Source organism: Polypterus senegalus, chromosome 10 (assembly GCF_016835505.1).
Source record: "Polypterus senegalus isolate Bchr_013 chromosome 10, ASM1683550v1, whole genome shotgun sequence".
Lineage (NCBI taxonomy): Eukaryota > Metazoa > Chordata > Cladistia > Polypteriformes > Polypteridae > Polypterus > Polypterus senegalus.
The window spans coordinates 21,014,445-21,040,614 of record NC_053163.1 but is presented as its reverse complement, the minus strand read 5'-3'; the positions used below and the strand labels follow the sequence as shown (position 1 = coordinate 21,040,614).

General features: G+C 36.4%; 1 protein-coding gene across 5 annotated transcripts in view; it reads right to left on the bottom strand.

Moving 5' to 3' along the window:
• Positions 1-493: 493 nt before the first annotated feature.
• The window catches only part of LOC120536903, a 405,177-nt gene continuing 379,500 nt past the window's right edge, over positions 494-26,170 (bottom strand). For 2 of the 5 annotated variants that reach the window (XM_039765454.1, XM_039765457.1), the window contains 7 exons: positions 25,530-25,566; positions 25,361-25,402; positions 25,077-25,172; positions 17,770-17,874; positions 7,382-7,489; positions 1,458-1,550; positions 494-1,312 (listed from right to left, as the gene is read on the bottom strand). In XM_039765454.1, the coding sequence (XP_039621388.1) occupies positions 1,308-1,312; positions 1,458-1,550; positions 7,382-7,489; positions 17,770-17,874; positions 25,077-25,172; positions 25,361-25,402; positions 25,530-25,566 (486 nt within the window). In that variant the 3' untranslated portion in view covers positions 494-1,307. The remainder of the gene's footprint in view (positions 1,313-1,457; positions 1,551-7,381; positions 7,490-17,769; positions 17,875-25,076; positions 25,173-25,360; positions 25,403-25,529; positions 25,567-26,170) is intronic. The other 3 variants (XM_039765455.1, XM_039765456.1, XM_039765458.1) reach the window with 3 other exon arrangements.

The window sequence follows — 26,170 nt, the reverse complement described above, 5'->3', positions numbered from 1 at the left end:
CATTTATATGATTTATTTTAGACAGTTTCTCTTTGGTTTCATCTGGCAATGGCTCCTATCTTTTTCTCTCTCAGGGTTCATCTCTACCCTTGAGTGTACTTTCCACTATAAATAAAATCAAACTTGAATTAAATAATAATCTCAATAGTTGTTGGCTCCTCCTTCTACACGTCAGTTATCTTCGTAAAGATATTGCAGTTACCAGGCAATGCGACTATACACACATACTCAGAATTTTCTCTTATGCAACTGAAAGAACAAATGAAAAAGTCTAAGAAGGCTGAAAAAAGTTCCTTCATGGCAGCCAAAATCATGTTTAGGAGCAAACTGTGTAAAGAAAATGGGAAATCGTAAACAGAAATAAAAACTTTCACAAAAACACAATAGCAAAGACATGATATAACCAATATGATTTTACCACACAAATCATTCTTTGTAGGTCAATTAATCAGGAAGTAACAATACCAAAGATAGACAAAGGACCAGAAAATAATGAGGTTAAGATTTTTATTTTTGGATTATTGAATACAGAATTTAAATGAGGTTAAAACATATGATACTGTATTTATGTGACTACACTGCGTTTACTTAATGATGCAAATAACATATGTCTAATAGCCAGGCACTTCTTTTAATTAGGTTTCAATAAATGTTTAATTAATCTATTTGATTACGTCATGTTTTGATTTGGCAACTATTAATCACAAAGCTTTAAAACTACTGTTAATATCATCAATCAATTAAGTAATAAGGCTATAATGAAAATAGACTAATAATACTAAGATATGGCAGAGGAGCCAGATAGTTCAATGATTTTTTTTATTACTGAATTCATTAAAAGCAAATAACATTCCATGCAAACAAGTCAAACTTAACAAAACTAAATTCAATTCAACCTCCACCAAGAGAAAGAGAGGAAGGCCAACAGCCAGCGTAAGAGCAAAAAAGAGGAGAGAGAATCCTTTTCCCCAGTATAGGAATTTTACCATTTTTAAAACTAAATATCTCAAACCCTGTGCACTGGCAGTATCAATGCTTACACATATCGATTTTCAGATGGAACAAACTGCAGTTTTCTCTCACAATAAGGACGAGAATGCATAATTTCACATATTAATCTTTACTTTGAACTGTAGCTGAACTACTTTTAATGTGAAGCTGCCAGAGATGTCTCACTTGCATTTCAAATCACAGAGATGAGGCAGGAAACATGCGGTTACAAAGCAAAATGGCAAGTATAATTTCAGGCTGGATAATTCCCATGATGAGATTGTCAATAATCAGATAATGTTCTGATTATTGCGGCTTCAGACTATAAAAGAAAAAATAAATAAGTCATTTCAAAGCATCAACAATCAGTGGAAATTTAAGCAAATTAGTCCTCAACTGTTTTGTCATTTTCAGCTGTATGATAATTATGTTGTATAAAATATTGAGAATGTTTTGTTGAAGCTTACAGTTCATGACAAGGTCAATGCTGTTTGATTTCTTCATGGGATAATTTCCTGTTCCTCCCAGATGATTGCACTCTTCCAGAATGGTTGTTTTATCTACATTCAAAATAACCAGAGTTATTAAAATTCATCATAATATTTGAAGAGAAATCCATTTAGTCTTTCATGAACTGGTTATCTATCCATCCATCCATTATCCAACCCACTATATCCTAACTACAGGGTCACGGGGGTCTGCTGGAGCCAATCCCAGCCAACACAGGGTGCAAGGCAGGAAACAAACCCTGGGTAGGGCGCCAACCCACCGCAGGGTGCACACAAACACACATACCAAGCACACAGTAGGGACAATTTAGGATCGCCAATGCACCTAACCTGGATGTCTTTGGACTGTGGGAGGAAACTCACGCAGACATGGGAGAACATGCAAACTCCATTCAGGGAGGACCTGGGAAGCAAACCCAGGTCTCCTAACTGCGAGGCAGCAGCACTACCCACTGTGCCACCATGCCACCCTGATAATCTAGTAACCTAGATCGTAACCTCAGATCTTGAAATGAGTGTCTCCTTAGAATTCCAAGAACAAAACTTAAAAGAAGTGGTGAGGCGGCCTTCTGCTGCTATGCACCTAAAATCTGGAATAGCCTGCCGATAGGAATTCGCCAGGCTGATACAGTAGAGCACTTTAAAACACTGCTGAAAACACATTACTTTAACATGGCCTTTTTATAACTTCATTTTAATCTTAATTTAACTTAATCCTGATACTCTATTTGTTCAATTTCCTCAAAATAACTATTCATGGTGGCTCTAAAATCCGTACTGACCCCTACTCTCTTTTCTGTTTCTTTTTCCGGTTTCTTTGTGGTGGTGGCCTGCGCCACCTCCACCTACTCAAAGCTTCATGATGCTCCAACAATGATGGACGGATTAAAAGGAAGAAGTCTACGTGACCATCATCATCATCAAGCCCTTCCGTGAGAACCCTAAATCCAAAGAGGACTGTTTCATTTATGTTAGGTAGAATGCCCAGAGGGGACTGGGCGGTCTCATGGTCTGGAATCCCTACAGATTTTATTTTTTCTCCAGCCGTCTGGAGTTTTTTTTGTTTTTTCTGTCCCCCCTGGCCATTGAACCTTACTCTTATTCGATGTTAATGTTGATTTATTTTGTTTTATAATTTTGTCTTTCATTTTTCTATTCTTTAATATGTAAAGCACTTTGAGCTACTGTTTGTATGAAAATGTGCTATATAAATAAATGTTGTTGTTGTTGTTGTAGTAAGTATTAATTTAATTATTCTGTTCTGTCAGACAGTAGGGGAATTTGCTGTAACACAATGACTGAGAGAACTCTCCTTCTCCTTTGTATATAAAGAGAGTTCTACTTTCTTTTTTAAGTGAACATTCTTCAAGTTTCCACACTTTATTTCCTATTGTGATGGTCTATAAGTAGATGTCTGACGCTGTCTAGCCATTTTAGACCTGTTTGCTCCACTTCATGGTTAAGGGGAGCAAGAGTCTTTACAATGAATGCTTCAACAAACAAATGTATTTTAACAAATGCTACTCTGTGATGGAAGGTGTACAGCAGAAAAGCTGATATCAGTTGTCTATTAATTAAAATTAAGTTGTTTATTTTCACACATCCCTGTTTACCATGGTGATGAGAAGTGGCATTGTCATACATTTTAGTAAGAATGTCACTGTGCTCTGTACATGTGACAACAAAATGCCAAACTATACAATGTTGTTATTAGGAATCTATGACTTCAGATATTTGGATAATGTATTCTGATACTGAAGAAAATGTTAACTAAACGTTAACATAACATAGCATAACACTATCAAACCTGCTAAATTTTAATTTATTTGACAAATAAATGAATGTCCATATAAAACCTTTACAAAATGAAATGCATACTCTCTTTTTAATAGTCTATATTAAAAAGTGATAATCCTTAAATCAGAGTTAGGTCTAGTAAATTAAAAGAATCTTTAATTACAGTTTGCAGAAGATGTTATTCCTCAAACCTCCTAAGGATTGACTATATTTTAAAAGAACATTTTTGTGAATAACTTTTTTATGCCTTTAAAAATCCTGACTGTTTAAAGCTAAATATACGGTTCAGTAATGTGACCTTATCACACTGCTATCTAAACTGAAAAAACTACACTGCTGTTTCAGATGTTTGAAGTCACTCACTCCTTTGACATAAACTCATACAACAACAAACAATAAGGCATGTCTGTTACTACTTTCAGTTTATAAGAATAATAATGTTTTAACCTCCATTGTGACCTCCTAAACAAAGTACACAAAAATCAATCTTCCAATTCTGTTTTCCAAAAAATAACATTTTTAAGAAAGGTTTACTTTATTTGTGATTCTACAGTGAATATAATTTTGGTATAACAGTTCGAGATAACAACCACATAGCAGACAATTCTGAAACATGTACAAAGGAAACAATTTTTATGCAAAAAAATAAAAAATAACCTTGACTCATTCACTCACTCACAAATCAATAAAAACACTATTTTCATTTGATATAAAAACTGAAAGTTGGCAGGCTTGTACATCTAGGGTAGTAGGTATCTGTCAAGAAAAGAGATTTTGAAATATCAATATTTAAGGGTAAAAACAATTGCTCTGACAGAAAAACTAAATACCCCAAAATCTAAAAAATGCTTTGACTGATTTGATATTTGGTGATGTTATAGAAAAGAGAAAATTATCTGGCTCTGTTTTTTGTATTTGTTGATAATTTTTTATTCATGGATATTAATACTGTAGTGAGTAGGGTATGCTAATGTGTTATATAGAGTACGTGCTCTGTGCAGCACTGAGACGGAGTCCAGCCATGCTGTTTGGAGCTTGCCAGTTAATGCAAGTGAAGACCCCCAGCAGAAGGTGTCAGCGGGGTGCATAAAGAGTAGCATTGATCAATAGGGTGGATGGGTGAGTGAAGAAGGGGAGGTCTCATTTGGCATGTAGTGAGGTCTACAGTGCAAGGAGGAAAGTTCTGCGATGTTCAAGGAAGACGTGGTTAGGAAACACACTATAAACCTCGAGGGTGGTTGCCACGGTCTGTGGCTGTAAAAAGGCTCAGCTCTTTCAATCTTTCTTCATAACTCATCCCCCTGTAGCCCTGAATCAGCCTAGTCACTCTTCTCTGGACTTTTTCTAGTGCTGCTATGTCTTCTTTGTAGCCTGGAGACCAAAACTGCACACAGGACTCCAGATGAGGCCTCACCAGTGTGTTATAAAGCTTGAGCAGAACCTCCTTGGACTTGTATGCTACACATTAAGGTGCTATATAACCTGACATTCTGTTTGCCTTCTTAATGGCTTCTGAACACTGTCTGAAAGTCGATAGCTTAGAGTCCACTATGACTTCTAAGTCCTTCACATAAGGTGTACTCTTGATTTTCCGACCGCCCATTGTGTATTCAAACCTAACATTTTTACTGCCTACATGTCATACTTTACATTTACTGACATTAAATTTCATCTTTCATAAATCAGTCAAAGCCTGTATGCTGTCCAAGACCCTCAGTAATGATTCAACAGATTCAAGATGATCTGCCAATCCACGTATCTTGGCATCATCTGCAAACTTAACCAGCTTGTTATATATATATTCCTACCCAAATCATCATCTATATGTATTAAAAATAGCAGCGGCCCTAGCATTGACCCCTGCTGGACACCACTCATAACTTTAACCAATTCTGATAAGGTTCCTCACACCATCACCCTCTACTTCCTGTGTCTGTGTCTTCCTGAACTCCCACTTTTAGTTTGATTACCAACCTGTCATGTGGCACCTTATCAAATGCTTTCTGAAAGTCAACATAATTAATATCATATGCACCACTCTGATCATATTCTTTTGTTGCTTCCTCATTGAATTCCAGCATATTGGTAAAACATGACTTCTCTCTTCTGAACCCATGCTGTCTGTTAAGAAAATCACCTGTTTTGTCATGTGTTGCTCAATTGTTCCTTTAATAATTCCTTCCATTAACTTACCTGTGGTTCATGTTAAGTTTACTGGCCTATAATTGTTTGGATCTGCCCGTCACCCTTTTAATATAATGGGATAATATTTTCCATTTTGCAATCCTTCGGATTTCCCCAGTGCACAGTGTCTTCCTAAAAATATTCGTGTTTTATATACTGCATGTACTCGCTAACCTCCTTAAAAACTTGAGGATAAACGTTATCTGGTCCTGCTGATTTGTTTGATTTTAGCCTATTTAATTTAAGCAACACTTAATAATAATAATAATAATAATAATAATAATAATAATAATAATACATTTTATTTATAGGGCACTTTACATTAGCAGTAAATCTCAAAGTGCTACATAAAAAGTTTAAACAAAGACAAAGCAAGATAAAAACAGAGATAAAACAACAATAATTTTAGCATTTTTGTTAATATGCTTTCCTAAATATAAAAGTCTTTAGCTGTTTTTTAAAACAGTTTTTTAAAACAGCCCACAGTCTGCTCTGTTCTTAGGCTCTCTGGTAAGGCATTCCAGAGCCATGGAACAGCGGCTGCAAAGGCTCGGTCACCCATTGTATGAAGTTTCGTCACAGGGAGGCGAAGGCGGTGGGTATTTGCAAAACGGAGGTTTCTTGCAGTGGATTGTAGTATTAGGAGTTCCTTCAGATATTGCGGAGCATTTCAATGGATACACTGGTGAGTGAGCAGACAGAGTTTGTATTCGATATGGAGGTGGATAGGGAGCCAATGAAGTGACCGAAGGATTGGTGTGAAATGTGTTCATATTTCCACACCCTCATCAGGATTCTTGCAGCACTTCTCATTCTACAATTTCCAAATCTCTTAGTACCTCTTTTGTAGTCCCTTTTACTTCTGGGAGGATATCTACTAATCATGTGTTTTTTCATCACAGTGTGTGATCCTTTGTGGATAACCTCAACCTCTGGATTATCAGTTAATCATTTAAGCTTTACGGGAACACATTTACAAGATTACTGAGATTTATAAAGTAAATTGCTCAAATTATACTTACATTTTATGTACTGAGTTAAAAATGTATCTTTATGAGTTCAATTTGCTTACCCGGAGTACTACATTGGGTTCAATTTGTGGCTCAAAAATTAGAAATTTGACTTTTCACCTTCAAATGTTATATTACTTTTGTAGGGGGTGTGAACAGGAATCAAACATTTTCTAAGGGTGCAGGGCATACAAAACGTTGGGAACCGCTGTGCTAGAGGCAAGCTGAGTGTAAACTCAGAAGGAGAAAAGACAAACAATCAACCACAGGAGAGGGAAGAGAAGAAACCATAGTATAACTAGAGCAGAGAAACAGATGACAGGAAAGGAATGTTTACATGTTTTACTCCTAAGGACAAGTGAATGAACCGCCACCAATAGGTAGATAACTTTCAAATCGTTTAAGATAGTACTTTATGTTTTTCCCCTTTTGTATATTCCACTTTGTTTGTTTTATCTAAAAAAATGCTATTTTGTGTTTTTCTTGGTGTGAAGGGCTGCCCTATAGTGTCATCTTATCATATAAGAAATGTAAGAAGAAATTAATTTAAATAATTTATCCTAAAGTTAGACAAGTTTTGCACTGCTTCCAACAAAAGTGATTTACAGTATTAGACTTTTAGATAGAATTCAACCTGACATTTACCAGTTAACTCAAACTGAATGGAAGCTTTTGCTCTGTTGGAAGGAAAGTACATGGATTTAAGGAAAGGAATTCCATTTCTATAAAATAAAATGTAATTTAAAGATATTCATTGAATCACAAATTATGCAAAACAGGAAGGCACTCTTTGTTTCAAATTAAAGGGAACAATTCAAATCTACCCAAAAGAAAGGAAAAAGAAGATAATCAGTAAAAAATAAAGACAAAACTTTAAACATTCAGACAAACCTTCAGCCACAATCCACTTCTCCACCTTCTTGCTTTCCTTCAGCTTTTTGTTTTTAAAGGTGGTGAAACTTTTCAGCTTCCCCAGCAGTTTCTTCACGGACAGTAAACCTGAAACATGTAAAAGTCTAGATTGTTGGCTATTCTGCATTTCACGTATATGGAACATTACATTGCTTCATTATATTCTGATACCAAAAGGAATAGGCACCATTAAAAGAACTTGTATGAAAATTATGAAAGGCATGATTGAGGAAAACAGTCCAATGTTACACATATTTGTGTGTGAAAAACTATGCAAACTTCGAAGATTATCAGTTAATTTAAAGGGGACATTAGAGTCAGGTGTTTCCTCTGATAGGATGGCAATCAGATGTGAGCAGGGGTGGCTAGCCTGTTTGGTGCCCTGGGCGAACACCCCCTCTGGCACCCCTCCCCAGCGACCCCCCAGCGTTGCCCCCCCCGGTGCCACCCCCCCCAGCGTTCTAATAAACACTGAACAAAAAATCAGTGCAATTGGAAATGTAATGGCTAACAGAGACAAAATCAAATTTTACATTTATACAGCACCAAAATATTTCGTTATAGTGTAAAGAATTTTCAATTTAGTACCATCTCCAGTCATCAGTTCATCAGGTCACTAACAACTACATAACCCTTTTCTCTCAGAGCTGCAGTCAGTTATTATTTTGGGTTAACTTTCCCCGCCTACCACTCTCCACTACGCGAGTCATTTGCATTAGTAAGTTAGCATCCATACAAAAAAACTCTTACTAACTCAAATAATTTTATCAACATGTTCAAAATCTCATTGACGATATTTTACCGTTTTAAAGCCTGTAATGTGCACTCCAATTATGGCTAATTTACTAACCTGTGATAAAGAATAGAGAAAGCACACGCATCGAGCTGGCGTCAGCTTCACACAGAACGATTTATTCTTCCTGTTTGCTGTACTCTGCTCTATGCTGCTCACAAAAGGAGCGCCCATCTAACGATTTCTGCGATTTCGCACAACCCAGGAAAAATTAATTGTGACATAATGGGCTTGGATTGACAATATTATGAATGAAATGTGCTTTATTTGGAAGGACCCCAACCTTTCGACAGGTTGTGTGTGAGACTTCAGCACAGCAGCAGCACCAAACAGGCGCACAGAGGGCCCGCGCGCTCACTTCCCGCATATATGGGTGTGATAGAATTTAGAAAACACATTGGTGCAAATTATAAGTCTATATCATAATGTCTGGTGCTTTTGTGTTTGTTTGTTTGCTTTTATTTTGTTTTATTTTGCGAGCTGGTTATTAGATGCCGTGCCAGCCAGCCAGAGAATCCCCCGCCACCCTGCCCCTCTGCTCCCTGTGCGGCAAGCAGCAAGCAGCAGGCACACGTCGCAAATGGAGGGCGCCCTTACTCCCCGCAAATGGGCAATAGAAAATCGATCGGTGTCCATGCAATCCCAAAAATGCACTGGCATGATGTCGGGGCAGCATGGGCGCGTGCAAAAAAATAATAATTTTTTTTGCCGATGCCCAAGATGCCACCCCCACAACGATGCCACCCTGAGCAACGGCCCATGTTGCCCATATCAAAAACCGTCACTGGATGTGAGTTTGGGAGGCACTGCTCTTTCCCAAGAACATAAATCTGGGTGTTCGTTATTAAAGTCTAATCTTCACCATACAGGTTTGTGAAAGAGTGTCATGTCTTGATCAAAGGAGATTTCTGAGAACATGAGACAAAAAATGTCGATGATCATGATGTTGGAAAAGGTTACAAAAGAGAGTTTGGACAGCACCAGCTCACTGGAATGGGCAGATTGTATACTAATGGAAGAAATTCAACATCACTGTTTTCCTCCCCAGCAGTGGTTGACCAGTAAAGATCACTCCAAGAGCAAGGCATGTAATACTCCTGGAGGTTCACAAAGAATTCCAGGGTAACATCTAAGCATCTTTCTTGCATTGGCTAATGTCATTGTTCATGAGCCCACTTCAGGAGAACACTAAACAACAATGGTGTACATGGCAGAGTTAAAACGAGAACGTCACTAATCTCCAAGAAGAAAATTGCTTAAGTTTGCTAAATGCCAAGTGGATAAGTTAGAAGGCTATTGGAACAACGTTCTGTGGACAGATGAGTTCAAAATAGAACTTTTGTACTTCAATGAGAAATGTTATGTTTGGCGAGAAACAAATACTGAATTTGATCATAATACATGAGAACCTTATGACATATGTGAACTGTGGTGGCAGCAGTATCATGATTTGGGCCTGCTTTACTGCCTGTAGAACAGGATTATTTGCCATCATTGATGTAACTATGAATTCTGAATTCACCAGCAAATTCAACAGGAAAATGTCAGGATTTCCAGCAATGAACTGAAGCTCAAGATGAAGTGGATCATGCAGTAAGACAACACAAATCATTCTATCAAAGAATACTTTGGAATGACTGAGTCAAAGTCCTGACCCTAATGCCATAAAAATGTTGTGGAAAGACCAAAAGCAAGCAGCACATGCAAAGAAGTCCACCAACACCCCTAAGTTAAAGCAGTTCTTCAAGGAGGAATGGGTTAGAATTCCTCCAAGCCTATTTGCAGCGCTGATCAACAGTTACTGGAAACATTTTGTTTCCTTTGAGGTACTTGTATTAGATATTGAAACAGATTCCAGCACAACCGTAATACTCGTCTACAGACCACCAAGGTCATATCCATTGTTCATGACTAAATTTGGCAGCCTTTTATCTGATGTAGCTATAAATTATGATCATATAGTGTTGATGTGGGATTTTAATGTACACATTGATGTGGAAAATGACACTTACAACAAATGCTTTATTTATTTATTAAACTCAATAGGGTTTTGCTAGATTGTCAATGGCGTTACTTACAGTCATAACCACACGTTAGAAATAATTATTACTTACGGAGTTTAGAGTCAAAATTTTAATATTATGGCTTTAAATGAAGTTATTTCTTATCACTACTTAATTATGTTGGACTTAGCTTTGCCCTTACAGTATACTCATAGATTGAAACAAGGACAATGCTCTACTTTGATCGTAACTCTGCATCAAAATCATAAATGTGAAAAAGAATTTGGATCAGCCAAAAACTAATTATAATGTGACTTTGAAAGATGCTTTAGATACAGTGTCTCACAATAAAACAAAAATGATTATACAGCATAGAACCTCTCTCTGGTTTAATGAGATACTCAAGCTCATTAATTACAGTGTCAAAAACTGGAGCGTAGATGGATAACAACAAAATTGCAGGTCTCTTTAATGCCCGCTTGGACTTCTATTCTAGACTAACAGATAGCAACAGTTATAAACCTTGTGTACTGTTTAGAACTGTGGATGATTTAACAAATGACAATTCTGAACTACAGTGCAAACACCAACAGACTTCAGCAGTACAGACTTTATGAAGTTCTTTAAAGAGAAAATTGACTAATATAAGATCTCAGATTTCAGTATCACCTAGTAAACTCAATACTAGATTAGGAAACCCAGTCCCTTCTTGCGTGCATTAGTTTAGTAATCTTAATTTGGGGACAGATCAGGAAGTCATACCTTTAATTTCCAAAATGAAACCTACTACTTGCTCCTTAGACCAGTGCTAATTAAACTAGTAAAAAGCTCAATAAATGTTCTGGCAACATCCATTGTTAGCGTTATCAATAGCTCATTACTGAATGATGCAGTTCCTGGTGCACTAAAAGTGTCAGTTATCAAACTATTACTTAAAAAGCCAGAGCTAGACCCACATACACTTAATAATTTTAGACCCATTCAAATTTATCCTTCCTCTCTAAAATACATGAAAAAATATTGACCACGCAGCTTCAGTCTCACCTTGCACTTCACCATTAATTTGAAAAATTCTACTCTGGCTTCTGCAACATACAAAACACTGCAATGCCAATAACCTGTGTTGTAAACGACATTCTAATATTCTCTGTTGAAGGAACTTGTACAGTAACTATGTTGTAAGATTAAAACACAGCATTTGACACCATTGACCATTTTATTTTACTACACTGGCTGGAAAATTGCATTGTTCTCACAGGCATTGTGCTTGCCTGGTTTAGTTCTGATTTATCAAATTGATTTCAGTACGTACAGAAATGTGCTGACAGTACTCCATCATTATATTCAAAAGTTCAATACAGTGTCCCACAGGGCTCAGTACCGGGGCTGTTACTGTATTTACTTTACATGCTTCCACTGGGAACTAACTTAGAAAACGTAACATTCATTTTCATTTGTATGCAGATGATACTCAGTCATACCTTTCTTCTAGACGAAATTATGTTTCTCTGATGCTGTCCTTAACTAATTATGTTAATAATTTAAAGGAGTGGATGGATGAGAACTACCTGTCTCTAAATACAGAAAAAACAGAAATGTTATTTTTAGAGGGAATTATGCCGACTGTAACAACATTCTGTCACTCTTTAACACAGCTGGAATCACCATTAGTTTTACTGAATCAGCACACAATTTAGACGTTATCTTTGACGTTGGTATGTTATTTAAAACATGCATTACAGAACTATCCAAAAAATGCTTTTTCCACTTTAAAGATGTCGGAAGACTAACATGTTTGGTAAATATGTAAGATACTGAGAAATTAATTAATGCATTTACTTCTAGTAGGACTGACTACTGCAATGAGTTATTTACTGGCGATTCAAATAGTTATTTATGCAGCTTTCAGGTAATTCAAAGCTGCTGCAAGAATTATTACAAGCACCAGAAAATATAAACACAAGATGATGGTCTACTTAAGATTCCAAGGATTAATAAATTAAGAGTGGGAGGTTGAGCTTTTAGTTACAGAGCTCCAGAGATGTGAAATGATCTGCCTGCTAATGTAAGCAATGACCCTTCAGTCTCTGCTTTTAAGTAAGGCTGAATACTCACTACTTTAAAACAGCATACCCTGACTAGAGCTGCTGATTGCCTATACATAATGTATCACTGCTTGTTAGTCATTTGTACAGAAATGTAAGCAATATAATATTTATACCCTGTTACTAAACCTCCTCTATTCTGTTTCTCTTCTCTGTATGTGGATGTGACACTTACTGCCACTGCTCTACTACTAACCTGCTCTTCTGGAAAAGTTATTTCAGATAAAGGAGCATTGGATTTGTTGGATGGAAAGATTTTCTCATCGTATTAGATGGCCAATACAGACTCTACCATGCAGTAGCCTGGGTGGCCAGCTGGCCAACGTCTCAAGGGCTGTGATTTTGTTTTTGACTTTCTCTTTTACAATTTTAATCTCCTCCATTGTCAACAGGCCATTGTTCATCAATTAATTAATGGATAGGTAGTGTTGGCTTCCTTTCACATTAATCTGTATCTATCTTTCTCTCCTTGTGAATTTTATGGGTACTAATTCTGTATTTTGCAATCAGTATAATCTATGCTTATATTTTAACTGAGAATTCTTCACAGCACTCTGTGTGAGGTATTGCTTCATGGGCTGGTCATGCCAGCTACCGAAAGGAAAGATTCACATAGTTTTTCACATATAAATATTTAATATGGGGTGGCACGGTGGCGCAGTGGTAGCCCTGCTGCCTCGCAGTTAGGAGATCTGGGTTCACTTCCCGGGTCCTCCCTGTGTGGAGTTTGCATGTTCTCCCCGTGTCTGTGTGGGTTTCCTCCCACAGTCCAAAAGACATGCAGGTTAGGTGGATTGGCGATTCTAAATTGGCCCTAGTGTGTGCTTGGTGTGTGGGTGTGTTTGTGTGTGTCCGGTGGTGGGTTGGCACCCTGCCCAGGATTGGTTCCTGCCTTGTGCCCTGTGTTGGCTGGGATTGGCTCCAGCAGACCCCCGTGACCCTGTGTTCGGATTCAGCGGGTTAGAAAATGGATGGATGGATGGATATTTAATATTGGATTGTTTTTCTCAATAAATAAATGAACAAGTATTATATTTTTGTCATTCATGTTAATTGGGTTCCTTTATCTAGTTTTTGGACTTTTGACCACTTTCTGTGCCATATTTATGCAGAAATAGAAGAAATTCTAAAGAGTTCACATACTTCTTAGCAGTACTGTACAACTGTCTTAAGTCTTTATATTGTGAACTCTGTTGTTCAATTAAGGACAAGATGGGGGTGCAGTGGTTAGTGCTGCGGCCTCTCAGCTATATGAGACAGCTTAAATATGAATTATGCCCAAGACAGTCTAGTTACAGACCTTGAGCAGCAGACCCCTCTGTGGCTGTTTCTTCAACAGGACCCTGTGACTTCATTCTGGGGCCTGTGGCTGGAGGGCTGAAGTGGAAAGTCTTTGAATAGGGCACTGTGCTCATGTAAAGGTAGTTGTAGATGCTGAGCATTAACAAATAAATAAATGTGGCTGGTTTTGCTAAGGAAGACTCATCCTAAATCAACAAGTCTATGACTTCAATAACAAAATGTACTACTTATACATTTGTACCATAGCAGTCTTTTCTTTAATATTAGCCACAATGTGTGTGTATTTAACCAGCTACTATCTACTATGGGATCTGAAAAAGAAATTTTAATGTGCCAATGCAGGGACAGTCAAATTCAATGTAGGAATTGAATGAAGTTTAAGTTGGTTAATTAATTATCAGTTTTGCCTTTAGCAACGCTTTTAATTACACGAATAATTTGGTAATATACTTTATTTACCTTACCTTTTCTGTTTTAGGAGGGGGTCTCTGGCATTTAGAGTTATATCAATGTAACAGAAGCACACTCATTTTAAGGAACAGAATAACAACATTTATGAATAGATACAAAGATTATGGTATGATAAAAGAGGGGTCTGCCACTAGAGGTCTTCAGCCAGGCACCTTCACCAGGCCACTGTATGTGTGCAGTTTGTACATCTTTGTATGTCTCATTGATCTTCCTCCGAGTATTCTTGTTGGGACCTTGGTTAGAATACACATTTGGCTGTTTTTCTCTGTGTTACCTTACACTTATTCATACCATTTCTTCTATGACAATTTTGAATCACTTGACAATTTATCTCAAAGTAAAACATTTGTAAAACAATATTTCTGTTATTTGTTTGTTGCAAGTTTACTGTGTATTATTTTCATTGTTACCAATTTATCCTTCAGTATACACAATACTTCAGTGTAATTAATTATATTTCAAAGGTTAGATCTCCTAAATATAAATCTTCATCTTCACTGCCCTTTGTTCATCTCTCTCTCTCTCTATCAAAGAGTTTATTTACATACGGTCACACATGTGTGCCTGAGGGTTGCCCTACAGTTTCCAAACAGGTATGTGAAACCGCCACAGGCCAGGAGGGGGCGCTGCTGCTAATACCTCTGACTGTTCTTTCCTCCACAGCCCTGAGAAGACGGCCCAAGAAGGACCAAAGTGCTACCCTTTCTGGCTCCCCTACTATAAAAGAATTGCCATTGGGAAGGAAGGGGTCAGACTTGCTTGACCAAAGGCGAACACAGAAGTCTAGAACACCTCCTGTATCGCATAACAAATATATACTGTCCTTGTTTGAGTTGCTTTGGTTAACTTTCTCATTCTTTTGCAGTCTTGGAGTGCTATCTAGCGGACTTTTATGTTATTTCACCTTGGAAGAGTTTTGCCATTTTCGTTATTGTTCATAATACATTGGGCAAGGGAAAGCCCCAAAACGTCATCCTTGTGAGAACCGGTCATTCATTCGTCCAAGACAATACACTTCAATAACCTGTTTCAAACATGCCATATATACTCATATTATGGTTAGAAAAACCGGGTTATTGATCTCTGAGAAATTTGGTTAACAGATGTAGTTTTCTCTGTAAGTAGCACAATTATACAGCTATGGAAACCCCTCACTGGGTTACAGTTAAGGATTTCATAATCTGCATGTTCTTTGCACTCTTAGCTTCTGCATGTAAGCGGCCACCTGGCTTAGCAGTCCCGGGTAGAAAACAGTGGAAGTGTCCACAAACATACATTTCTGAGGCCTGGGCAATCATGTTATGCCTTCTCCTCATTGAAATAATCTGTCTAATTATTTTAGAAAACACTACATTTATATTGATGAGTTGAAACCTACAATGCTAAGCTCAGTAGCACAATATTGGGATCAGTAATGCGTTAAAAGTAACACGCATTATGCAGTCCAATGACCTTTTAAAGTAACGAATAATCTAACAAAATGCTTATTTTATTGAAATAAAAAAATCTCCATTATTACTATCTCAGCAGCACTGGTTGTAAGGCAAGAAGCATACGTACAGGTATGCCGCTCCTTTGCAGGGCCCAGTCACACAAGCAAGAAAAAAAGGAGTGTACTGCTTGCAATATGGTAACAGAAACATATTAATAACTTTTCAGTTTAGGTTTAATCCAGCTATTTGTCACTGATATGTTCAAACAGTGTGACTGGGTGACGCAGTGGTCAGTGTTCATACTGCGCATCTTTGTGGACTCAGGTCGGGGACGTATAAAGGGGGTCAATGTTATTTATTTCATAGCACATGAAGGACTACGTGTACTGATCATTCCTCCCCCACACTATGCGACTCTTCAATTCCACCTGGGGGAGTAAACATTAATATTATACAAAATAATTGTAATTGTATTAATAAATGCAAAATAATAACAGACAGATTGTCTGTCTGTTATACCTTCATTATTATCACTCTTTAATTTAATATTGTTCTTTATCAGTATGATGCTGCTGGAGTATGTGAATTTCCCCTTGGGATTAATAAAATATCTATCTATCTATCTATCTACTTATAATACTGTTATAATACATTTTGCTATAATATTAATGTTAATGTCACTGTCTTTGTAAAACACTTTTAATGGATTCATTCATATGTGCAAGCCAAGTTTGGCACATGTGGGCTAGTCTGCCTGCATTTAGAAACCACTAGGTTAGCAGTCTGAAGAATGAAGGGGTCAACTGCGAAGGCATTGTACTATTTTTGAGATGAAGTTGAGTCTGTTCTGTCCTTGTTTGGAGACAAGAGAGGACCTGCACTTGGAAGACCAAGTATAAAAAAGGCCTGGACATGGCCAAACCCTTTGAAGCCGGTGGACGGAAGAATATGTCATCTGTCCGGAAAAATCCTTCCTGCGCAGTGGACGAAAGATGGCAGACTGTGTAGATCAAGATTCCCACCTTGGTAAGTTTGTCACAGGCTTCGCGTCTGTAATGCTGCGTAAACTGTCATTAAAGAAAGCTAAGTATATATCTCTGATGTGATTTATAACCGCCGTAATCACTATGGGAGGGATATCGCCTTTTAATATCATATCTCTATATTTTCAGTTACTTAAAAGGAAACAAATACACAATACAATTGTTATGTTTTTGTTGGCAGAGTACCTCTAGGCCATTCCTAGTTAGGACACCCGCAGGGTGGCATGGGAATTAGGTTATGGAAACACAGCCCTGTTGGGGTCCTTGCATACTACCAGAGGTTACTGCCAGACTGTCCTGGTTTCCACAAGACCCAGAAGTACTTTGGATGACCAAAAACATGATGCCAGAAGCACTCCTGGGTCTGGCCTAAAAGAAGTCTCTGTGCCTAATCTCAAGGAGTCAGAGTTGGGAGGCAGTTGGCAAAACTCATTTAGAGGGGTGGAAGGAGATAAAGATAATTTAATTTATGTGCAGTTGTGTTATTTTGGTTGTGTTCATTCTTGGAATATGACCAGAGTTGTGTTGGGTTATATTGTATGTAGGGTTTAGGGTTCAGTGGTGCCCACTACTGGTAACACTGTACATACTTACATACTGTATATCCATCTTCTATGATCCTAATGTCATGAATAAACTATTGCTTTGTTTATTGTAGCAATAAATTTTGGTATATTTATTGAAAAATAGTCTATAGTCATCCACAAACACAGATAGTTAGTTTTGATTTGAATATATTTTTGCCAAGTTCATAAATTGAACACATCTCTTAATAGTTCTGGCATCCTGGCTGGAACAAGAAACCACAATCACTTGCAAGCCTATTGCATCTTATCAAAGCCTAAACACAAACATAAGAATACAAAACACTGCAAGAATTTTTGGTGTTGTCAAAGAAAACTCAAATTAATTTGTGGTGAGCATATAAACCTTAAATAGAAGGACCACCAGTACAATAACAAACTGGGGCCAAAGTTTCATTCTACCTCCCCTTTACTTTATGAAACACACTAATGGAAATGCACAATAGAATTTAATTTTAGTATGCAAAATAATTTAAAAAAACTATAGAAGACTGAAAGGAAAAGAAAAATGAAATCAAATCAATGTGAACAAGTTATTTATATCCAAAGACAATTTATCAATAGGAGGCTAAAGAAAATACAATAGAAAAAAATAAAACAAAATAAGGCTAAATTATAACATTTCTTGTGAACCTTTAGCCAACATCCACTTGTCTTTCTTGTTCTTCTGCAGTGTGCTGTTTAAGATTTTGCTGTTTATCAGGACCTTCACAAAAGCCTCATTCTCGAATGATGAACCTGAAACATTTAAGAAGTTACTTGTATATTTCATTATATATGAGTGACACACTTTTAGTACAATAAGGAGCAGACAGTTATTACAAGCAGTTGGAGAAAAAATGAGAAAGACATGAAACCTTTCCAGACAAAAAGGACATGGATTTCCATAATGTCTAAATATATGATAACTTGAAGATCACTAGAAAATTCTGACAAGCCTTAATATGGACACCAGTATTTCAAGCATTTCAGATGATATGCTTGAGTTGTTTCAATTTTGGAGACCGTAATTATTGTTATATGCCATAAATGACCAAACCTCAACAGTTCAGATGCTGTGAATTTCCAATGTATAGGTGTTTGCATGTAATCCAAGAGTAATGAGGATTAATTTTATATTAAAATTTAGCAATTGGCATGTCTCCTATGAAAAATGTGCATTAGAAGATAGGACAATGTCAGAATCTGTAAATAAACCAGGACAAGTTTGAAATGTAATGGTGGTGAAACACAAAATCCTTATTACTGTACCTCCTCCTCCACCTGCCCTACCTAGGATTTCATTCAAAAGTGAACTGTATACTATTAGACTATTCTCCAGTAAATGGAATTCATGAACATTCAGTTAAGGGCAGTACAGTGATACAGTGGCTAATGCTTCTGATTCACAGCAATAGTCAAATGGGTTCAGATTTCAACCAGGCCATTGGCTCTGCAGAAACTTGATGCTATTTGCATGCCGGAGTTTCCTCTATAAGCATTCTGTATTGCACGTTCCCCCAGATCCCAGAGGTATTCATATCAGGTGGTTTAATATTTGAATTTACCATACAATTATGATGCTGCCTCCTCCCTGTTTTGACAGGTTAGGATAAACACCAGTTTGGCTTACAAAGAAAAGAACTTCATAGTTAATTAAACATCTAGGTGCTTTATTCATTTCCAGTTTTAATTCCATTGTCTCTGGGTTCCTTGTGAAGTTTAAACCCATCATGAAGTGTATGGCAAAAAACTGTTCTCTAAAAATAAATATGTTTTGTGTGTCAATCTCCAGACTAAAAGCCAAAAATCTAGAAACCAGCAAAATTGAATTAATGCAGGAAACCACTAAGTGAAGACCTATGGATATTAAAGAAAGTTTGTTCTATAATTGTAATAAACATGTACTATTACTTGTAAGTGAGAAAACGCCCCACACAACATTGAAAATATTTGACAAATATTTTCAGAAAAAAACTAGTATAATTTCATAGTAGTCATCAGCAATAACAAGTGGTAACTGGACCAGTCAGTAGGGTCCTTACCTTGTTTGAGCAATAAAGTAATCAAAACTGAGTTAAATAACAGATTAAGGTGGTAGATACAATTGTTGGAAATACGCGTACATTACAAAACAGGAGGGCTGAGAGTTGGGTCCAGAAGGCTGATAGAAGCTTGGGGGAAAGCCAAGATTTTCTAGAGCTGATGGAGGCTTTGGCCTCTTTGAGTTCACATTCAACAAAAAGAGGAGTAAAGGTCTCTATCTCCTGAAGTTCTGGGAGGCATAAAGACATAACAACATCAGAGAAAGTAAAAGTGAGGGATAAAAGTGAAAGAGAACAAAAAAAAATGTTGATGACCAAAATCATAGCAAATGACTCCTGTTTCTGAAGAATGAGGATCAGTAATTTGCTGGGCCTGAAAATGCAAACATATAGTAGCAGCATGCCCTAGTGTGATGAATCATAAACTCAACACAGAGTTATAATGGAGCACTTAGTTCAAAATACACATGGGCAAATACTCTTCCACATATGAAAGCCGAGGCTCAAGATCTGAAATCTTTTGATGAGATTCATAAGCCTGGCCCCATACAAGAATATGATACTCACAAAATCATACCGGCACTTCACCCTGCAGAGATCCTCATATAATATAAAAAAACACAAATAAATAAATAAGATCATGGGAATAAGCTAAAAAATTCAGTAAAAATGAGCAACATAATATGAACCAAAGCACTGAAAGGCTGTAAAAGGCAATATGTGGACCACCCATACCAAAAGTGAAAGAAGCCTGGATTTCTTTTAGAAGAATATACTCTATGATATCTTTCAATGACCAGGGGCCTCATGCACAATGCAGTGCATAGAATTTCCACTAAAATATAGCGTATGGACAAAAGTCGAAATGTGCGCACACACAAAAAAATTCAGATGCAGAAAACCATGCATAAGCCAACTTCCATGCTCTTCCGTTACATAAATCCCAGTCTGTGTGAAATGTAATGCTTGTGCATGCCCCTGCCGCCCCTCCCAAACTCCTCCCAGAGTTACGCCCCTTCGAATATGCAAATCAATATAAATATTCACTTAAGTTCAGTGTTCTGTGAAAAGACAATGGCAAAAGCACAGGGAAAAAGAAGAATATCAGAGAATAACAAGAGGAGGCAAGGAAAAACATACTATTTGTTGGTTTAAGCAGATGTATAAACAACAAAAGGAAGATGATTGAAAGTTCAAGTTCAGAAAGTCACACAGTGCCCGAAATAAAAAAAGATGTGGTCAGATATGAAAGTCACTGTGAAAAGGTGAGTTTTTTCCCACCGTCTGAGTGTCATATAAAAGCTTATTAGGGTACAAAGAAAAGAAAAAAAAAGATGGGGACACAGTGGGAAAAAAAGCTCAAAATGTCAACTTTAATCACGTAGTTTATTTTGTCATTAAAGAAGAACATTGTAAAATTAATCTTAAAATCTTTAATTTACTAGTTTCTCAAATCCAATGGTAACTAAAGTAGCACGTTAAATGCTTTGTATTGTTTGTGTTCTTCTATGTGCTCTATGTGTGTGAATTACTACATGATTCTTAAATGGGCTTTCTCTTACACTGACAGGACACCGAATACATTACATTCATGATATTACAGCTCTTTGAACAATTTAAATATGAAGAGGTATGCTTGATATCATTTTCATGATGAAATGAATTAAAGCATGGATTAAACATGGGGCCACGGTGGTGCAATGGTAGCGACGAGCTGCCTCCCACTAGATGCTTTCTGTGCCATTGTGCGAACCTCAATGAGATCATTTATTGCAGCAGTACTGCCTCTTTTAAACGTACTAACCCCCAATTCCTGTCCTTCCTTTTCTTTGTCCAAGTAACGAATCGCCACACAATCAGCTTTTTAATAAATGCCATCGATAAGCTTAGAATGGTGATTCTTCAAAATTTTAAGGAACATTGAAATGTCTTCGTAGTACATGTTTAAATATTCCATCTATCTATCCATCCAGAGTTGCACCAGCCCCAAGAAACATACAGAGTGAGGCAGGAACAATCCCTTAACGGGGCAGCAGTTCATCACTAGCGCTGTCCACCGTGTCCACACATTTAATAACAGTATTTATTTAATAAACATTATTTACATGAAGTTAAAAATGTATCATTTTAATGTAATATACAGTATATACTTTCCTGCATTTTATCTGAAAAATTATATCAAGAAGATAGTGTCTAGAAATCTACATCGACTTAAAAGTGAGTCATCATCATCTGTAAATATGTGCTCTCTTCTATTGAAGTGAATGAGATTCAATATGCAAATCCTCCATAAACGTATTTTCCTATAAAATGGTAAAATAACAACAAAAACTAATAATAAAAAATAATAATAATAAGAATACGATAAAAAATCAATGAAAAATATACAATATGAAAGTGTAAGTGGCTCAGGTTGTGCGATATTACAACTGCAATGCAAATTTACAGTGAGGTGATTGTACTTATAAGTACAAACAGTTCTACCAAGAGCACTTGATGGACTGATTAAGTGCATTATAGCTCTTGGGATGGAACTGTTTCTGAACCGCATGGTTCATGCAGAAAAGGCTCTGAAGTGTTTCCTGAATGGGAGAAGTTCAAATAGACTGTGCACAGAAGCCGTACCCCGGTAATTCTCTCTGCTCTTGACACAATCTGCAGTAGAGCTTTTTGATCAGGTGCAGTAGAGCTGTGACTCCACAATCTGATACAGTGGGTTAAAATACTCAGTGGTGAGTAACAACGTTAAAGCAGCTATAGTACTTGGAATAGTTTGGCCATTCCGTGCACCATTATATGGTTTCAGGTTGATTACAATCAGATGTCTTAAACTAAAAAAACAATATGCAATTAAAGTCTGTGTATTTGATAAAGGCATGTCAGGGATGTGAATCTAAAAAAGAAAAGGAAACCACACTGGAACAGTAGCACTGCTTTGACGCTGGGTGCTGCCAGTTTGCAAAACCGAGCCAGAAACTTGCATACGCTATGGTTTGAGCTGATGTCAGAATGTGCGAGGCTTTACACCAAGCTTAGTTTTCATACATCGCAATGTGAGCGTGGAAATGGGCGTACGCACTGTTTATACATGAGGCCCCAGGAGAAAAGGCATGGATATATTGATTACCAAGTTTTTTTTCAAGAACTCAAAAGAGTTTTGGAATGATTATTATGTATGATTTTTTTTAAAGCTTATAATACAGACATTATTTCTTAAATTCTTGTTTGTTACATCTGTTAATTTCAAAGCCAGAGATGTAAATATTTATTTATTATGGTATCTTAACTTATCCAAGAATGCAGCAAATATGTTTTGCTTATCTGTGATCTCATTCATATGGTGGTGATGTATACCAGTTTCTTTTTTAAGAGAGTTGTATTAAATCTCTCATAGTAAAAAGCTGGGCCATTACAAACTTCATTATGCACTCCTTACGTTTGGCCATATTAAAAAACATACCAATGCCTTCACCACCAGACTGGAAGCAAATGGTATCACCTACTCATTCCTCAAGATTGCATTTTGAGATTCACCAATTCCTTATTTTGCACTATGAATGAGAATGGTGAACACTCAAATCATGATGCCTCCTTAGGTCCAAAAACCAGATTCAATACTGTACATATAAGCCATTCATTAGCCTGGGAATAAAAAAATTATATGTTCCTTACTGCTCTTTTAAATATTGATCTTAATTTTTTCAAAGCTTTTGAATTAATGTGTTTCAAAGAAATATATTATGAAGAGCTGTTCTGTAGGCGTAGTTTTAAAGGACTATTATACGTAATTTCAAACCAGCAAACAACGTGTATTTGGGCTGGAGCCTACAGGTCTCATAGTGCTCTTCTAGTCTTTCTAGGCATATGTTTACCTTTAAGTCCCTTCCACGTCCATTCACTTTACAATGACATTTAAAATACTTCCAACATTGGTAGACATTGTTTTGTAATTTTTGAGTTGAGATACCTTGCATACTAACTCGCTTTTGAATTAATATTCTCAATCAATAAATATTAGAATATAAACATAAAATAACTTCTGATGACCTGTTTGTTTGTACAGAAGTAAGACTTTCATTTACATACCATTCCTATTTTGTTAAAACATCAACTAATTGGTCTCTTCTTCTCCCCTCTTGGGGTTTCCACATTTATTTATTCAGTTTTATAACAAGTCTTGAAGACTAACTTTTAATGCTCTGAATAAGATCCTTTAGGTTAAAGGCAATGGAAAAAAGGTCTTTCCTTTTTTTTTTGCTTGGTATTTAAGGCGATCCAGAAATGTGATCAAGTGCCAGTTTAATGACAGAGATGATTGACCAAACAAAAGGTCTTTCAAGACAAAGTTGTTGAAACCATGCAAAAGTCAAAGAATCCAAAAATAAAATAGTCTTTGAACAGATCACAAGGCAAAATATATTACAATTAACAATGAATCTTAAAGCAAAAAGTAGACACAATCTATCTAAAACCTGGTCTTGTATAATATGGCTTGTGTGACATCATGAAATACAAGCTGAGATTGGCCATCTCTATGACATTCCATGACAGAATAAAAATAAAATAGAATCATCTCCCAAAGTGATCTCTTGCAAAAGTGATGTTTGTTTCAAATAAAAGAAAAAGAAAATGAAGAGCATAGCTAATGTCATGCAGTCTGACAAGATGAAAAAGATGACACCATACAATGCAAAGGGACAATACAAATATAGGATTGTGTATGAAATATTCATTAAAATGATGTCCTTCTTCTACGAACATTGCACATTGAAACTCCATTAGTTTTAGGTGTGATTTTTTACATGATCTTAGATCTCTGTTCCTTGGGGAGGTATAAAACAAACTTGTTCTCTCTAATTCTTCAACCATAAGCAAAAGGAATTTAAATTTTGTTGTTATTTGCTTCTCAGGAAATACTTTTGCCTTGCTTCCCTGCTCATCAGCTTTAGGTTCATATATTCTTGCACATGAGTAGGTATGTAAATATAAAAAAAAAGCTTTTTAGCTATACTGATTTTCCAGAATGACCTTCACCAGAAGAACTGTTGCTTCTTGGAAAGATACGCTCCAGCTGCCAAAAACTGAACAAAATATGGAGTGGGTGAATTTCACATTTAAAAGATTGTTACATGTCTAACTTTACATCCACCTTTTTCATTTACAATATAGCCTAGTGGTGGAACAACATTTTTCTTGGCAGCGTGACATGGACAACAGGATCCAGGACTGGAGAAAAAGACAACGAATGAAAAGGCAAACTGCATAGTGGCTCAATGCGCTACCTCTTCCACACAAAGGATAATCTCAAGGTGTTTAACTAATGAGAGATTTACAATGAAATTCACAGAGCTTAATGATAAAATGCAGTCAGAATAAAATATCAACAGAATGCTGTTTTTCTTCATTTTGCCAATGAAAAATTCTGAATTTCATGGCACTTTTTTACTTTATTTCACTACACTAGTACTGGTCCCAGGAATAAAGTTAAGAAAAAGACCATCAACTTATAGGATTGACATAACATTCAGGGATGATCCCGGGTTTGTACCTAATGTTGCTGGGAAAAGCTTCTGTCTGTTGAGACCCTAATTTTAGTTCAGAGTTTTTGAACATGGATACATACTTTACTGTTCATTAAAGCAATTAATACAGTGACTTAACATCAACCTGGTGTCTCATCTTTATTTCTATACAACTGTGTTAGCATGGTCCTAGATAGTCTACAATGAAACACAACCTATGTGTAAAAATAAAATGAGTCCTCTTAACATCCTGCTTTACGTTTTAGCCATAGTAAGTGAGGTGGCAGAAGTTATTCAATTTCTTTATAATGTGACCGTGGAGCACAACATCCCTAAGGCTGGTGGGAGTAGAGATGCATATGCAAAAAAGCTTTTATACAAAAGTGCAATTTACCTTTCATGTTTTGTGGAATGCAGTTAGAAGCATTCCAAAGATCTGTTTTGGCAAAAGCTGAAGTTGTCTCTCTTTCTTCCATTTTTTCCAGCGCTGCTAAATAAAGATACAAAAAGCCCATCAAAATCCAGCATTTGTTGGTGATTTGAATTCAGTATTATGATATTTTACAACTGTAATTTCTGATGCTGCTTATTATCAATTTAAAATATTAATGCTGGATTACAGGAGGTATTTTAGTAACCACTCAGTTTTTAAATGTATTCCCACACTGCATCACTCACCTTTCCTGTAGGATTCTAGTTGTTTCAGGACATAATAATAATCTTTAAAAAGACAAAAAATCATAAACCTTTACTTTTGGAAATACCATCCTAATATACTTTCGCTCATTATAACTATGAAGCTTTTTTGACAGAAAAACAAATATATTAAAAATAAATTACATCTTACCACATGGAATGAAAAGGAAATTGTCTTCATAAAGTAGCTAGAGGTAAAAAAACAAAACAAAAAAATGTCTGGTGAAATAAGATTAAATTTTAAGCCCATAATAAAGTGAAGCAAATGAAAGATAATCAAACAACTGAATCAAAGAGAGATGAATATAAAGCATATGCTTAAATACCAGTGAAAGAGGCAGGTACAATAACACATTTATATTATAAGAGAGAAGAAGGCGAGCTGAATAGCCAGAAACATGTTTATTACCATCACAAGAAAAAGAATACCAAAGGGCTATCGTCGTAAATAATTTCATCAGTTTAGAACACTGCTTGATAATATATTACCAGCAGTGGAGTCTCAGGCATGAAATGATGGTATCAGCCACCAAAAATGTAAATCCTGTTTTAGTCCACACCCAGGACTATATAACCTTCATTATTTTTAAGTTTGACAAGCATAAGAAAACATACATGAAAAGAAGCTCTTTACTTTAAAAAATCCATGTATCTAGTCACGCAGGTTTGCGATTATATTGGGTAAATCTACAGCAAAGTAAAAGCTAATAAAATATTTAAAATGCATTGGTCAAAATATGTCTTTGTCAAATTAGTTTATTCTAAATCTATTTTGTTTAACAGGAATGCATT